Source organism: Bactrocera neohumeralis, chromosome 6, assembly GCF_024586455.1.
Source record: "Bactrocera neohumeralis isolate Rockhampton chromosome 6, APGP_CSIRO_Bneo_wtdbg2-racon-allhic-juicebox.fasta_v2, whole genome shotgun sequence".
Taxonomy (NCBI): domain Eukaryota; kingdom Metazoa; phylum Arthropoda; class Insecta; order Diptera; family Tephritidae; genus Bactrocera; species Bactrocera neohumeralis.
In genome coordinates, this window is record NC_065923.1 from 57,992,458 (window position 1) to 58,009,244 (window position 16,787).

Genomic DNA, 16,787 nt, shown 5'->3' on the forward strand with positions numbered 1-16,787 from the left:
CCGCCCAAACGAGTTAACCAAATTTGGTGTATGACATTCTTCTCACATTCCTATGTATGCGAAAATGAGGGAAATTGAACAACCACGCCTACTTCCCATATCACAATTTTAAATTCTATTTGATTATTACTTTTTCGGGATACAACTTTGCTCAAATACTGCCTTTGAAATGTGCCAAATCGAACCGAAACTATTCAAGCCCTTGTTACCGAATAGTTAAACTTTCGCATAGCACGCTTGAGAGGGGCTTAATCTGAAAGTTTAGTTTTCTCATTTTTACAGTAAAATGGGGAAATAGATCTGAGGTGAAGCTGAAGAATATTGAATATTTTTCCTAACAAATGAAGAAATCAATACCTCCATTAATAACATTGAAATCAAATGAATGGCAGTGAACGGACCGTCGATTTTCAAGTGATTTAAGGTTTAATAGCAATAAACGAGATTCATAAGACGGTATGGGGTCAACAAACTTTAAGAAGTGGAGGGTGAATTTAAGGAAAATCTTTTTGAACACTTTAAATCCTATTAACTGAGAATAGATAACATAGTCTTCAGATGAACATAGCATATGCTAAGATAGAAACCAACAATATACGTTAACAATAATTTTGACGGATAGTAAGGGGTCGGAAAATCTGGAAGTAGCAAGCACAGAGAACGATTGAGAGTTGATGCGAATATTGAAAGAAAAAATATATTGTCAAAGATTAGCCAAAGATTTAGGTTAGACATTTTAGGACTCAATTAAGGTAAGCTTTAATTTCGGCCACCAATCATAAAAACTATCAATATCCCATTGAAGTTTATTTACAACTTCAGAGTATTTTATTATTAAGTATATTTTTAAGTATAAAGCGGAAGGAATGCGAGTTATAGATTTCACAAATTTCCAAAAAAAGACTTAGATGTCAACTCCGTGCTATCAAAAAACAGATTATTACAGATTATTTTATTCAAATTATTAAACAGTTTTGTGTAGTGTTGAAATTGAACGAATAAGGCATGAGTTTATGTTAAAGAGAGTTTTCTGTAATATTTATTTTTAAAATTTTTCAACCGTTTAAGGTCCTTAGTATACCAAGGCAATTTATATGGTTCTATATTTTTAACGGGGATATTATAACGACAAAATTCTTGAATGGATTTCTTACAAATCGAAAAACTATTAGCTGAATCTAATCCAGAAAATAAATTATTACATTTAAATTTAAGGAGCAGATGGTTAAGTTTTGTGAAATCACACAAAGTAAAAATAAAACCTAATCCCTTAATAGGTTTGACAGGAGCGAAAAGATAAGTAACAAACCTTAAAGGATAATGATGAATGGTATGGATGAACACTAAGTCAAGAAATCGATCAATACTATTTGAACAAAAGTTGATTTGAATCAGATTGAGACTATGGTAAAGAGGCCTTCGATGCGATCTAACTCGTGAGAAGGCAAAACAGTAAAGGGAATGAGAGCAGGACTATAGTAGCAACTGGACCAGACAATAGATTAAAGTCATCAATAACACAAATATTTTTCGGTCTAAACTTATTTAAAGCTAGTGAGAAAACTTTATTTATACAACTCTAGAGGACTATTAGGAGGGATGTAAGAAACAACAATGAACAGATACGCATTTCTACAAACACATACATATGTAAGTTCATAGGTTGTTGAGAATATAATCATCATTACTAAGTAATATTAAATGAGAAATAAATTTCTGATGAACTGCTTGCACCGCTAAGATAGCCGGTTATTTCGGAATCTCTATCCATACGGAAAACAAAAATAGAATTTGTCGAATTACTCACTCTCGTAGTAACTAGAATTAAGGCAGGTCTCAATAATAACATACAGAATAATAATAACAGAATCATCAACATTGGAGGGAGAAGTATTTGTACCATCAGCAGCGGCAGCGTTGAGAGTGGAGTTGACAACAGATGGAGCGGTAGAGTATGCATTCGATACAGCAGGAGCGAGATAATCCACACTCACATTGTCAGCAGAAGCGGCAACGGTGGACGGAGAAGTATTTGTACCAACGACAGTGAAGGAAGTGAGGGTGGATCTGGAACCAGATGAAGCGGCAGAGAATGCATTCTATACTGATGCAGAGAATTTGCCGTCGTCAGATAATGTGGTCTGAACATTGCAGATCTCTGACTTCAATTCGTTAAGTTTGCAAACAAGGAATTTCGGTCATCATACATATAGTTTTTGATTAATGAGAGCTTCGAGTTTGTATTTCTCAGTGAAGTAACTTCAGCAATAACAGAATTAAGCAAACAAATTTACCTTATTAAAATAATGCTGCTCCAACAAAAGCCTTGTTGATTCCTTTTGCAACTGATCAGTACTTTTTTGATGTAAATTTCTAATGGGAGTACTGAAAAGCTAAGCTCCAAATAAAAGCTGCTCTCGTTTCTCGCTGCAACTCGAGCTCTTCGTCTGCAAAGGGTGGTGGTTTGACTCCAAGTACGTCATTCACTGAAAGAGAGTCGGTGAATGTGTTGATGGCTCCACTGTGAATGGCGGTTAGTACTCCTAGGGGACGGAAATTAAGGCGGAGTCCCGCGATTCTTCCAGCTGAGATGAAGCGAGCGGTAGCTGCTGCGATTACTTTGCGGAATAAACGTTCGCCAACGATTACGTCCGTAGGAATGGGTAAAACAGTGAAGGTGTGGTAAAGCTAACGAAGGTGCGGTTGTCCGCAGAAATAAAGTTGGAAGGTTTTTCGAACGAGAAGGGTTGGCATAGGTCGCCAGGTAATGCTAATTATCAGACCACCGCCATAATTCTGGTGGGTCTTCGTCATTCATTGTGTAGGTTGTCAAATCGTATATCTGGGCCCGCGTTGGATTCAATGCCAGCACGAGTCAGGAGGATATGGAGCAACCCTGCTGCAAGGTGTTGCTCCAGTGACGAAAAACTTAAACTAAGGCTTACCGATCTAAACAGGGTTAGATCTCCGAAATAACAGACCTTGGCCGGATGAAATCCGGGTCAATTCCGGTGCGTAGAAACGGCTGTTTGGGAATTGAATAAATAACGATCATTATGTGCGATATATAATTGAAATTCAGAAACAACATTGGTATGTCTGTATGTTAAAAATGGGTTATATCGGGTCAATACTTCCTTTAGCTCCCATAAACCTAATACAACGATTTTTGAACTTCCAGGTGACTTTATACCGTATATATCGACCAATATACAAGTTATCTAATGAGAGAGCGTGTTTTACTCATAACATTATATCTTTGAGCCTAAATAGGTAAAATTGGGTGAAAACTTGACCTAACGCCCATATAACAAACATATAACATCCAAGTGACTTTACTCCATATGATTGGTGAAGGTATCTTAATGAACCTCAGGGAATGTGGCATATTATTAGTATATAGTATTGGCAAAAATAGAATAAATATATACATATGTATGTATGCTTTTCGGTTTTCGATCACACCCAAAACCGATACTAATTTTGTTTCGAACATCAAATTTTTTTTGTCGATTTCAATTCTGATTCCGACAACTATCATATTTCAACACCCCTGATTTGTTAGCCTCAATTTGATATTGAATAAAGGCAAAATAATGTTATGACTAGAAACTAAAGGTGAATTTCCAATTTTGTCCGTCATATTATATCTCGAAGGCCTATCTTTCTTGTTCATATGGTCTGGTATTGCTCTGCTATCTGATAAATAACAATTTGTTGTGAAAGGTTGACAATTTTTCCTTTAATAAGAGTCATTTGATATTCCTCATTTCTTTTATTGAGCAATAGTCACATTTTATATATAGTAAAACATAACTGTCTATAAACAATCTCTCTTCTTCAACTTTCTAACTTGATTTACATATTACAATAAACTATAAAATTTTATTAGCTAAATAATTCAAGAAATTCTTGTTCGAGTTGAGATAAAAAATTTCCTTCTTTGAGTTGAAATACTATTGACACTTTTGAAAAATGAAGGTCTCTAATCATATAGCATTTTGAAATAATGTGAAAGCGCTGCTGACACTTCAAAGTCTTTGTCATCATATTAATAACATATAATTCTACAAAATAACAGTCATCCATGCGATTTTTCGGTTCTGTCAACATCATCGGCAATACTATACTTGTACATACATTAAATTATAACATTTGCCGACTATCTTAAATGTTCATTGTACAACATGTACACAATGTGAGGCAGAGATAAAGAGATCTCTCATTGGAAATGAGAGAGCAATTGCTAAAGCCAAAACCTTCTGAACTTTGTCAGTTGATAACGTTTAGCAATCGGAAACGAGAGACGGCCACATTGAACTCCTACCATAAATATATGTAAATGGAGGGATCTGTTGAACGGCGGCACTAATAAACAACTAAGATAATCGGAATCTTAGCAATTTCTTAGTAAAACGAAAATCATTATACGTAGTATATAGGGGGTTTCATAAAGGTACTTTACATACAATCACCAGTTTTTGATGCACAGAATAACTACTGTCAGGAAAGGATTTTGTCTGAATTAAAATTGTATATCTCACACATTAAGCGATATTTTCGGTCAAAACACAACCATAAATACTGCGTCCACATATTCGGTACCTAGAAGTTTGAACAGTTTAGATTGGATTTGACAAATTTTTAGTCATAAGATGGAATAGTACTTTAAAGGATTATTAGTGCAAAATTGTATAGTCTTCTTCGAGTTGACAACAGCGCGCCAGCCAGGTCCCTCTCCACCTGGTCTTTCCAACGGAGTGGTGGTCTTCCTCTTTCCCCGGGTACTGTGCCGAATACTTTCAGAGCTGCAGTGTTTTCGTCCTTTCGAACGACATGACCTAGCCAGCGTAGCCGCTGTCTTTTAATGTGCTGAACTATGTTAACCCTTTACCTGGTCATGTGACAGAAATGTTACAAACCCTATTTTTAACTGTAATTTTACCATTCTTATTTAATATAGTCATATTGGTTTTTGTAACACAACTGGTACAAACTGTGAATAGTATAAAAGTAATAAGATAGAGCGAGACATCCCTATTGTAACGTATTTTTGTGCCAAAAGTGTAGTGCATTAAGTTTGGTGATTTCACAACAAGTGCTGAAATTGGTGACGAAAAGCGGTTTTTGTGAATGTGAAAAACGTGTTTGTTTTTTATTTAAATTCATTGGGTGAGCATGTAATTTAGTGATTTTACTAAGTGCAATCGAAAAAAAATTTCATTTGTCTTTTCTATATTGTATTTATTGTTTGTTACATATACATATGTCACATTGCCTTACAACGCGAATATATTTTTAGCAGAATGTCTAAAACTTTGAGCAAGGGTGAAATTCGAGAAATTCTTGACGAGAGTGAAGATGGACTCGATTTTGATGATGATGATGATGTGGATGATCCTAATTATAATGAAGAGTTGGTACATGCTGATTTTGATGAAGTGGTTGAGAATATATTAGAAGATATTGAAAATGAAAATATGGAATTGTGTGCAGATCCGTCGAACGATGTTCCGCCCATTTTGGCAGAGAGAGCACAAAAACAAAAAAAGGTTACAATGACATTCTCTGGAAAAAAAAAAATTTAGTTTTGGAAGAGCACCAATTGCGTTTTACAGGCAATACACCATTGCCCTATGATATAAAGATTATCGAAACGCCAATTGAATATTTCTTGTACTTATTTCCAAAAGAATTGATAAAGTTTATTGCCAATGAAACAAATTTGTATGTTGTCCAAAAGGACGTTAATGATCCATTTCGTGTATCAGAAATGGATATTCAGCAATTTATTGGAGTAGTTTATATGATGTCCTTAGTACAACTTCCTAATGTACCCAGTCACTGGAGCAAAATTGGTACATCCATGATACAAGAAGCGATGCCGCTGAAAAAATTTGAAAATTTACGACGTCGCATACACTTTAACGACAACAGCAAAAATTTGCCGTCGACTGATAAAAATGTTGACAGAATGTACAAAATACGCCCGATCCTGGATGAGTTAAATAAGAATTTTGCAAAAGTGCCTCTTGAACAACATCTATGCGTCGATGAACAAATATGTTCCACCTTTTGAAACGCTACCTGCCAAACAAGCCTCATAAATGGGGCTACAAAATATTTGTTCTCTGCGGGACAACTGGATTTGCTTACAAAATTGAACCGGAAACTGGCAAAGAAAATATCGTTGGGGATAACGAGCCGGATTTGGGAGCCTCTTCCAATATAGTCATGAGACTGTCACGTATGATTCCACGAAACCAAAATTTCAAACTTTATTTCGACAATTATTTTACTTCAATTCCACTGCTCGTATACTTGGCAAATGAAGGTATATTCAGTGTGGGAACAATTCGGAGGAATAGAATTCCCAATTGTAAGCTAGCAAGCGAAAAAGAAATGATGAAAAAAGAGAGAGGATCTGCCGTAGAGTACGTGTGTCAGGCTGAAGGAATTGACATTTCAACAGTTTCGTGGAAAGATAGTAAGATTGTAAATCTCGCATCGATTTTCCTTGGTGAAATACCAAAACGTAAAGAAAAAAGGTACGATAAAATTCAAAAGAAGTACGTTGAAATTGATCGTCCGTCTATTGTTGGTGAATACAACGCGCATATGGGTGGTGTAGACCTTATTGATTCCATCATGGGAAGATATAAAATAAAACTTCGAAGTACAAGATGGCAAGTTCGAGTATTTTACCACCTATTAGATTTAGTGATGGCAAACGCTTGGCTTCTATATAAAAAATATCGATCCAATAACACAGAAAAGTTGTTGCCTGCGGCAGAGTTTCGCTTACAGATCGCGGAAACACTTTTAAAATACGGACAAAAAATCAACGTCAAGAACACTAGATCCCTCGAGCCACAAATACAAGCGAAAAAACGTAAAGGACCAGCGCAGCACGCCCCTCCACAAGCTTTACGACTTCATCAAGTTGGTCATTGGCCAATATGGACGGAAAAGAGGATAAGATGCAAGATGCCTAATTGCCAAGGAGTTACCCAAACAATGTGTGAAAAATGCGGAATTGCATTGAGCTACAACAAGCATAATAACTGTTATCGTGCATACCATTTGACATAAATTTAATTTTCCCTTGCCAGGCAATGTAACATATCTGTCAATAAAAAATAAAATCTAAGAAAGTTGTATTTTTATTTTGACTGACGCTACCGAAAAACAAAAAAATATTCAAAATTTGTGGCCTTGCCCGATTAAGGGTTAATGTCGTCGTATATCTCATACAGCTCATCGTTCTATCGATTGCGATATTCGCCTTGGCCAACGCGTAAAGGATGGATTGGGCAGAGCACACTTAATTTCCAATCGTTGGGCATGCTTTCGTCCGATCATATTCTTCATGGTCGGCCAATGGAACGTCTGCTCCATCGTCATCGATTAGGCAAACTTGTATCCCGTTATATTAATTACTTCTTGATTTGTGTTCTGGAAAGTGAAAGAGTCAAGCGAATTTAAAATTATGTTTTGTGGTATGTAGGCGTGGTTGTAGTTCTATTTCGCCCTCCTTTGACATAGGAATATGAAAAGAATACTACGTACTAAATTAAGTCCAAATCGGTCGATCGGGTCCCGAGATATTTAATTTCTCGAAAAAGTGGGCGACGCCGTGCTCATTGTGCAATTTTCATACCCATAAATCCCTCTCATACCATCTCGGACCTCCGACTAACCTAATGACCTAATTAGTTATTGATTTATTGCGCTTTTGGTAGTTTTGAATAGTACCGTTATATGGGGAGTGAGCGGGCTTCCAACTTCATACATTTTCATGTCTGTAGAAGTTCTTATTATACTTGCGCTGAGCAATTTTTTAGCTTTAGTAGTTTAGGAGATATGTACATTAAACTGTTTCATTTTTTTCCAGAGGTGCCCCTTGCTATCTTAATTTAGTGCTTAGTTGTGGCACTTTATAGATTGTCGGTTAATGACGTTTTGTGGGCGTGGAAGTTCAATTACGCCCTTCTACGAACTCGTAATACCAAGTTTCATCAAGATATCCGAATTTCAACTTTTCTCGTCATCCTGATCATTTACAAATGTTATTATATATACTTATATAACCCTATATCTCGTTAAGTTTTAGGAGATACATACAACAGTTAGGTGAACAAAACTCTGTAGCAACTGGTTGCAAGAGTATAAAAACGGAAAGTAATGAAATTTAAGGAAAATGCGCAATTTAAATATATATGATGAATCGTTTTGTAAAGTGACGCACCATAGTATTAATTTTCCATGGAAAATGATTAAAAATATTTATTAATTGAGAGCTAACAACAAAATACCTTTATTAAGTATTGAAAGTTTAAAAGTCAGTTGTTTTAATATACAATAAAAAGATTTAAATAGTTCCCCATATATTAAATGTATTAAATTTTAATTGTAATAAATATTGGGTGCTTCAATTTAAATGCCCAAAAATTATTATTTTGTCCAATCTGGCTATAAGGGAAAATATTATAAAAAAGCTCATTTTGAGACGTTCTCACGCTGGAATAAGTCGGACATCCGTTTAATTTTGATGTGTGGTTTTTTAGAGCTTAATATTAGGGAAGCGAAAATAACCATTCATATTATTTTCCAACCTCCGAAGGGTACGTTCACTATAATAATTATTTAAAACTCTTTTCAATTTTGGCTATACAAAGATGCTTAGTACTGTTAACAAAAAATTATCTAGATAGATACAAGGTGCGTTCCAAAGTGAACAGGATTTAAACAAAAAAAAAGAATATATGGTTTTTTCGGCAAAATCAATTTATTTTATTCAAAATAGTCTCCTTCTGCTTCAATACAGCGTTTTGCACGGTCCAAAAGCATAATCGAACGAGCGTTTTAGCTCATTGGCCGGTATGGCCGCCACTATGCCGGTGCAAGCCTTTTGAATGGCCTCTACGTCACGTCTGCATAACGCTTTCCTTTCATGGGCAAATGCATTTATCCGAAAAGGAAGAAGTCGCACTGTGCCATATCAGGTGAATACGGAGAGTGGTAATGGTTAAAATGATTTTTGGTCAAATAATCAGTCACAAGTGTCGATCGATGAGAGCAATTTTTGGTTGTCAGTCAATTTGTGCGGAACAAACCGTGCACACACCTTTCGTAAGCCCAAACGTTCGATTTCAATTCCATTTCCATGAATTTCAATAATAATAATACATATTGTAACAGAATTTGGTATTACATATCATACTCGTATTAATTCTTTTGATCAATAAAACAAAACTGTCATTGTAAGATATATGAAGACTAGACCTGTCCTTAAAATTCAAAATGTATTCTATGTTTACAGAATGGGTTACTTTTTTTCCTTTTTATGTAAAAATGTTAAAAAAAAAATTTGGGGACAATCGGATGATGGGAAGACGGCGCGGAAACGTTTTAAATTTAAAAATTTTCTTCCTATAGGAAAAAACAAGTTTTATGTATTCAAGTATCAATTTTTCTTTTAGTGTATTATTTTTCTCCAATTTTTTGCATTATATTAACTTAAAACTACTACTTAAAGGAAATATTTTTATTCATATAAATTTATTTAATACATCTAGAAATATTAAAACTTAAATTAATTCTGATTTTTTATAGGACTTATATTTTTTTTGTATTCTTCAACAACTTGAAGGAGGAACTGTTTTTCTTCTTCTTTCTTTGTAAGAATAGTATTGAAATCCTTTGTAAATTTAATACCTCTTTCCGTTGTATCATTAGTAACAAGAAATTTGTGGCATATTGTGCGACCATTTTGGAATTTCTCGTTTGTTTCCCAAGACTCTGGATCCAAATACAAAAAGTTGGTTGACAACTTGTACTTCATAAAAAATGTTAAAGTTCTTTTGGATACAAATTCGCTTAAATCCGAATTGCCTAAGTCACTTAATTTTTATACTCTCGCAACAATGTTGCTAAGGAGAGTATTATAGTTTTGTTCACATAACGGTTGTTTGTAAGTCCTAAAACTAAAAGAGTCAGATATAGGGTTATGTATACCAAAGTGATCAGGGTGACGAGTAGAGTTGAAATCCGGATGTCTGTCTGTCCGTGCAAGCTGTAACTTGAGTAAAAATTGAGATATCATGATGAAACTTGGTATACGTATTTCTTGGCTCCATAAGAAGGTTAAGTTCGAAGATGGGCAAAATCGGCCCACTGCCACGCCCACAAAATGGCGGAAACCGAAAACCTATAAAGTGTCATAACTAAGCCATAAATAAAGATATTAAAGTGAAATTTGGCACAAAGGATCGCATTAGGGAGGGGCATATTTGGACGCAATTTTTTTGGAAAAGTGGGCGTGGCCCCGCCCCTACTAAGTTTTTGGTACATATCTCGGAAACTACTACAGCTATGTCAACCAAACTCTACAGAGTCGTTTTTTTCAGGCATTTCCATGTACAGTTCAAAAATGGAAGAAATCGGATAATAACCACGCCCACCTCCCATACAAAGGTTATGTTGAAAATCACTAAAAGTGCGTTAACCGACTAACAAAAAACTTCAGAAACACTAAATTTTACGGAAGAAATTGCAGAAGGAAGCTGCACCCAGGCTTTTTTTTTTAAATTGAAAATGGGCGTGGCCTCGCCCACTTATGGACCAAAAACCATATCTCAGGAACTACTATACCGATTTCAATGAAATTCGGTATATAATACTTTCTTAACACGCTGATGACATGTACGAAATATGGGTGAAATCGGTTCACAACCACGCCTTCTTGCAATATAACGCTATTTTGAATTCCATCTGATGCCTTTTCTGTATAATACGAGTACTATATACATGTGGAACCAATGATGATAGCGGAATAAAACTTTACAAAAATACGGTATTTGAAAAATATGTAAATGACGTATAATGAAATCTCGATTATCACTTTATCATGCGAGAGTATAAAATGTTCGGTGACACCCGAACTTAGCCCTTCCTTACTTGTTTTATTTTGCGATTGTTTTGTAGTTTATTAGTTGGCTCTTCTGATTTTAAATTTTTTACCATTTTTTTCTTAACATCTACAGAAACATTGAAATCAAAGAAAGCCATTGCGACGTTTTCCTCTGACAAATACCACATGTGTTGTTGCATTTTTCTCAGCAATTCCGAAGAAATACTTGGGTTCACTTTTTCATAATTAATACATTCTTTTGCAAAGTTTAAATCATGCAGGGGAGAGGTAATTGCATTAGAGCATTTGTACCAAGCTTTTTATATATAAACGCACTAAAAAAACGCAAATGTGACTTAAACCTTTTAATTCAGCTTTACTCAAGTGAAATTGATCACGAAAAAGAAATATTTTCAAGGAATATATTCCCTTTGACATCCAACGTGCATGACTTGTAACTCCGGGTGTTTTAAATTTACCACCATTATCACCAAGAAATGTAAGTACTAGATGTAAAAATTCTTTGTAGTCATCACGAACAAAAGTTTTTTGTAATTGTGAATGACAAAATTGTTTGATGTCATTGCAGATGCCATCACTTATATGAGATTTTATATCTTCACAGTTGAGCCCACTCTTAAATGATAAAGTGTCAATATTGGGCTAGGCTAGATATTCCATTTACTAAGTGTATCAAAAACGGCTGTAGCTATATTTTCACCAGTGGCAGATATAAGTTTTGGAGCGCCTAGAAATTTGGATTCGCCATTATACTTAACTAACAAGCACTGCAATTCGCTCAACTTTTATTTTTCCAATTAGATCTGGCAATACTTCACCATTCCAGTGGACGACCATTGCTTGTGTATCACTTAGCTAGAATAGAATATTATTAGTATTTAAATAACCTATACGTATATTTTCAATCATGGTATACTTTGTCAATAAAACTCTCTTGAATCCTCTGTGTTTCTTTTCTGCGATGCTCTTCCCTCAGTCTATGATGAGTAGAACGATTGACTACCAAGTCGCTAGTGCAATGGCCCAATGCTTCTGCAGTCGCCATCAGAATGTGCATCGCCTTTCCATCGCTTACTTTGGCGCTATCAAGTGCTAAAAGCAATCGTGGTGTGATAAAATGTTTTCTTCCCCTGTTAATACAAGTTGAAGCAGTTTGTTTTGTATTTTTTTTTCACATTGGTTTCCGCTACTTCAGGCTCACTGTCACCAAGATCTTCTTCATAGTCCATACCAAAATCGTCTTTGAGTTCGACTACACAATATCATTTTAAAATTGACCATTACCACTATAAATAAAATTAATTTCATTTGATAAACTTACGATTCACTTCCGACATTTGTTGATGTTTCCTTTTTCTAGACATTTCTTTCTCAATGCGGTGATCTGCTCTGTTTTGTTGCCGATACAATACCATGCCAGCACCGGCCATGCTACCAGGGCGACCTTTTTGCCTTTGTAGAATCAAAAATTCCTTGTCTTCGCTAATACTAATACGCATGTTTTGTAAGGCATCCCATCATCCGATTGTCCCCAAATTTTTTTTTAAACATTTTTACATAAAAAGGAAAGAAATTAGCCCATTCTGTTAACTTAAAACACTATTTCAAAAATCTCCATATAACGTAGAACACCTCTAGTATACATATATGTATGTGCAAATTTGTGTGTATTGTAAATATATATTTTATTTTTATTGAATACTTCAAATACCAATGCGTGGGACTTTTGTAATTGCTTACTTTCACTGTATGACTTAAGTGCAGCTAACGCAACAACTAAGGTTCTCAATATCAGACAAAATCCCAAACGCTAATATTATGATAATAACGTTCGCTTTTGAGTTTGGCTTCCTTTACACAAACCATCTTAATAGTGAAAAGTTCCTTTAATTGTTTTCGAAACCAAATAATAACTAATTGAAGAAACGAAAACTTAAACAAAAATGCTCAAAAATAGAAATAAGCCTGAATTGAGGCATCATATCATTTTCAATAATAAAGGGGACTAATACAAGCTTTGAAAAATCGTATTAATCCGAATGTAGTTAATTGTTTACTATGTAACTTTCCAATTCTTGCAAAAATTCAGAATAGAATTCTCACTGAGTTCCCGGCAATTAAAATGCGGCATACAAAAAAACTCATAGATATCTTCAACGAGGACGACGAAAAGGATATTTTAAAAACAGAGCATAACAGACCTCATCGTTACTCAACGTTAGAACATGCAACAAATTTTAGAAAATTACTATGCGCACGCCAATATCAAGATGCAGAATTTGTAGTCAGGCCAAGGCATCCATCAAATCCAGGAATTGCTTTAAGTCCTATTCCAACATATTCTGGAGAAAATCTCTATGTAGATATGTACTCCCCCGATAAAACATTTTCTAACTTCGTAAGATAAATTTTGTAAGTTTGCTTTGTATTTGTAATAAAACCAAGAGATATAAAGGGTGATCCATTTCGAGGTTCCCTACTTTTTTAAAGAAAAAACACAGAAACTTCAAATTTAATGGGGATTGTTTATTATCATTCAAAAGAACATTCTTTGGTATTTATTTTTTGAGGATTATCTCTCTCAAATATTGGCCGCGGCTACGTCTCAGATGGTCCTTCCATTGAGTCCAATTTTCGATGCCTCGTTCGAGCATTTCGACTGGTAACTGGCGAATGGCATGCGTGAATTTTTGCTTCAAGGCTTGAATCGAAATAGGATTATACGCGTAGACTTTAGACTTTACATCTCCACAGGAAAAAGTTTAACGGTGTGATAACACACGATCTTGGTGGCCAATTGACCGGCCCAAAACGTGAAATTATCTACTCACCGAAGTGTTCTCTCAATGAATCCATTGATTGATGTGATGTGTGGGAAGTGGCACCGTCTTGTTGAAACCATGAGCCAATTCGAGATCACAAGCTTCAATTTCACGCATAGAATAGTCGGTTATCATGGCGCGTTAACGGCCGCCATTGACGGTTAGAATGTAACCGTCATCATTTTTGAAGAAATATGGACCAATGATTCAATCTGCCCCACACCAAATCGTTGTTTTTTCAAATGGCAGCTCTTCAGGTTGCTCTTCGTCCCAAAACGCGGGATACATACCAATTGGCGCCCAGAAATGGAAGGAAAAGGTCGAATCTTTAAACTTTAGTTCCAGAGCCAGAAATGAGCGTCATCGCTGAACAAAATTTGAGAAAAACGTCGAATCTTTAAGGTTTAGCTTGCGACAATTTATGTTGATCCCTAAATTCCGAAACAATTAAGGCAATACTGAAAAATTATTTTGAATAGGAATTTACACGACACCTCCCGCTCATAGAACTATCATACGACTATCTTACGAAAATAGAGCGCTGCGAGAAACTTAAGAGATGTTATTATAACATCAATAACTCTGCTATTGGATGGTGTTGAGATCGGTAGCTTACTGGCTGAGCAACACTCTTCAGATATAAGCATAAGTGATTTATGGTCAAATTCTACAATTACGATATTTCAAGATAAGCAATGCATTTATTTTGTGATTAAAAACCCCAAAATAGTTAGGTTTTGCAATAATGTATAGTTGCTACCCGTCATTCACGATGGGAAAATAAGCTCTCCGGAAGCAGACGTTGTAGCCGAATGTAATAGAAGTTACATCCTACTCTACAACTACAAGGAAGCCTAACAGCGAATTTGTGCCAATGTTACATTTGCTTAATAAACATTCAGCAAAATGTAAAACGAAATCAGCCGATATTATCGTCGCAATTGAAGAAATCGAGGATGGTATTATCGTAATCAATGACCAACCAGCATTTATACGAACAACAAACGAGACCGAATTAACGAAAGGATTTTTTATAGTAATGTCGAGATAATCATCAATGTCACTAATTAACTGGGACAGATTAGCACGATCACACCTTGAGGCAGCACCCTCACAAAGGATATTTTTTTACTGAACATATTGATTTATTGTCACTCCCGTGTTTGCAGAAAGTAAAATAATATTGGAAGACTGCATAATCTTATCAACATGCGTTTGTTACAATAAGAAGCCACACTTCTCCTACTCCCATTTGTTGTTGCTATAATCGGAAGCAACCATACCAAAACGAAGAAAGGCCAAAACCGTGGTATTGAACAAGATCGGAAAGAAGCTGAGAACGCCTTTAATTCAAGTGGGAGGGTATTAATACCAGTGATTGCTGAGCATTCGTCAAGAAGTCAACACATGACAACAGGGGCGTCGCGAGGGGGGGTGGGAGGTGTGGGGGGTGTGACATCCCCCCATCTATGAAGGAGTCGGCATTTTCGGCCGTTTTAATATCATAACTAAAAATTTGAAAGTTCATTTCTTCAATTCCAGTAAGAGTTGCCAAGTACCCGGAAATTTGTTGTCAAAACTTATTGAATATTTTTAAGATTTTCATCAAAATATATTATTACCCATTAATTTTTACGTCATATCCATTGCGAATTCACTAGCCGGCATTTATGAAAATTCTAACTTCAGTAAAACGCAATAAATTGCTCAATAATTGCGGAAGCAAGCTTAAAAAGACACCTTTTCGTAATTTCCACGAGGATTATTAAAACACTACACTCCACTCCAGCTAACAAAAGTAATATTACAATAGAATCTATACAATTTGTTGTGCAATTGGAACCTAAGTTCTTCAGTGAAGATCTAGATTGTATTTTTGCTGAAACACAAATTCTTTTTGATTCATGTAAAGAGTGTAAATCTTTCGATGACATTTCTATAGTAGTGTACAAATTGAGAAAGGTCATTCCTTCTGCGTACAAAATTGTTCATTACATAATGACTGCTCCTGTCACGTCAGCTTCATGTGAACGTTCTTTTAGTAAATTGAAATTTGTTTTCAACGATTTGCGTACAACAATGGGGGATGAACGTTTGAATTCCTTGATGCTGCTTTCTTCTTCAAAGGATAAAGTAGACGAAATCGATCTGCGCGATGTTGTTGGAAAATGGTCAATGTTGAAACATCGCAGAGTGAAAATATAACTCAGAAATTTATATTTTTTGCAATTCAATTTCTTAAGAAAATCTTGTTTTTTCCCGCGTAACACGTCGCTGAACAATATATGTATTTTATATTAAGAGAAACATATTAAATGATGATTATACTAATATGTACAATACTTATTTGAGAATAAAATAATGAATTATGCTATTATGTTGTCAAACTTCTCCGTAATACCTTATCAGAAATGAAGATATCCTTATTTTATATATATTTATAAACATATACATTAAATCGGCAAATTCTTGAAATCAGTCGGCATTTCAAAGGGACTCACCAACAAAAAAAAAAACAATTTAGTATAGACTTCTTGATCTCAAATTACATTAGTGAATTTATAAAAAATGTGAATTATAAAAATGTACCTAACTCGTCAACTCTCAAAGCTCTATATGTTTTTGTGTGTTTGCATTATTGTTCACGTTTGTTTTATAAATAAATCTAAAGATACTTTCATACAAATGAGGTGTGTTCAATGGTCTTTTATTTTAAACCAGCAAAACGTAAATAAATTTTAAGGGGAAAACTATTGATATTATTTTTCTAAACTATCCATTGGTGCGATTATCGAAAATTTTGCAGCTCTAGTAGGTGCCAAAAAAGCGCAACAGAAAATGTGGCTGAAGTTAAGGATGCTGAAAATGAAATTGATTATGAAGATGGAATATGTATATATAATTTTTTCCCAAATTTTTTCCCAAATTTTTTCTCCAAGTTTTATTCAGGATTGCATTTTATTTTTATTATTTATATTTCAAGCTGTTTTAAAGATAAAATAGCAGAAACATATTTATAAGACTCCAACCAA

The 16,787-nt window shown here is 34.9% G+C and overlaps 1 protein-coding gene across 1 annotated transcript; it reads left to right on the top strand.

The window, feature by feature from the left end:
* The first annotated feature begins 5,306 nt into the window (after nucleotides 1-5,306).
* Nucleotides 5,307-6,079, top strand: LOC126762808 (piggyBac transposable element-derived protein 1-like). Its single transcript, XM_050479852.1, has 2 exons — nucleotides 5,307-5,490; nucleotides 5,589-6,079. Exons 1-2 carry the CDS (start codon nucleotides 5,307-5,309, stop codon nucleotides 6,077-6,079), a joined length of 675 nt encoding a protein of 224 aa, XP_050335809.1.
* The last annotated feature ends 10,708 nt before the right edge of the window (nucleotides 6,080-16,787 follow it).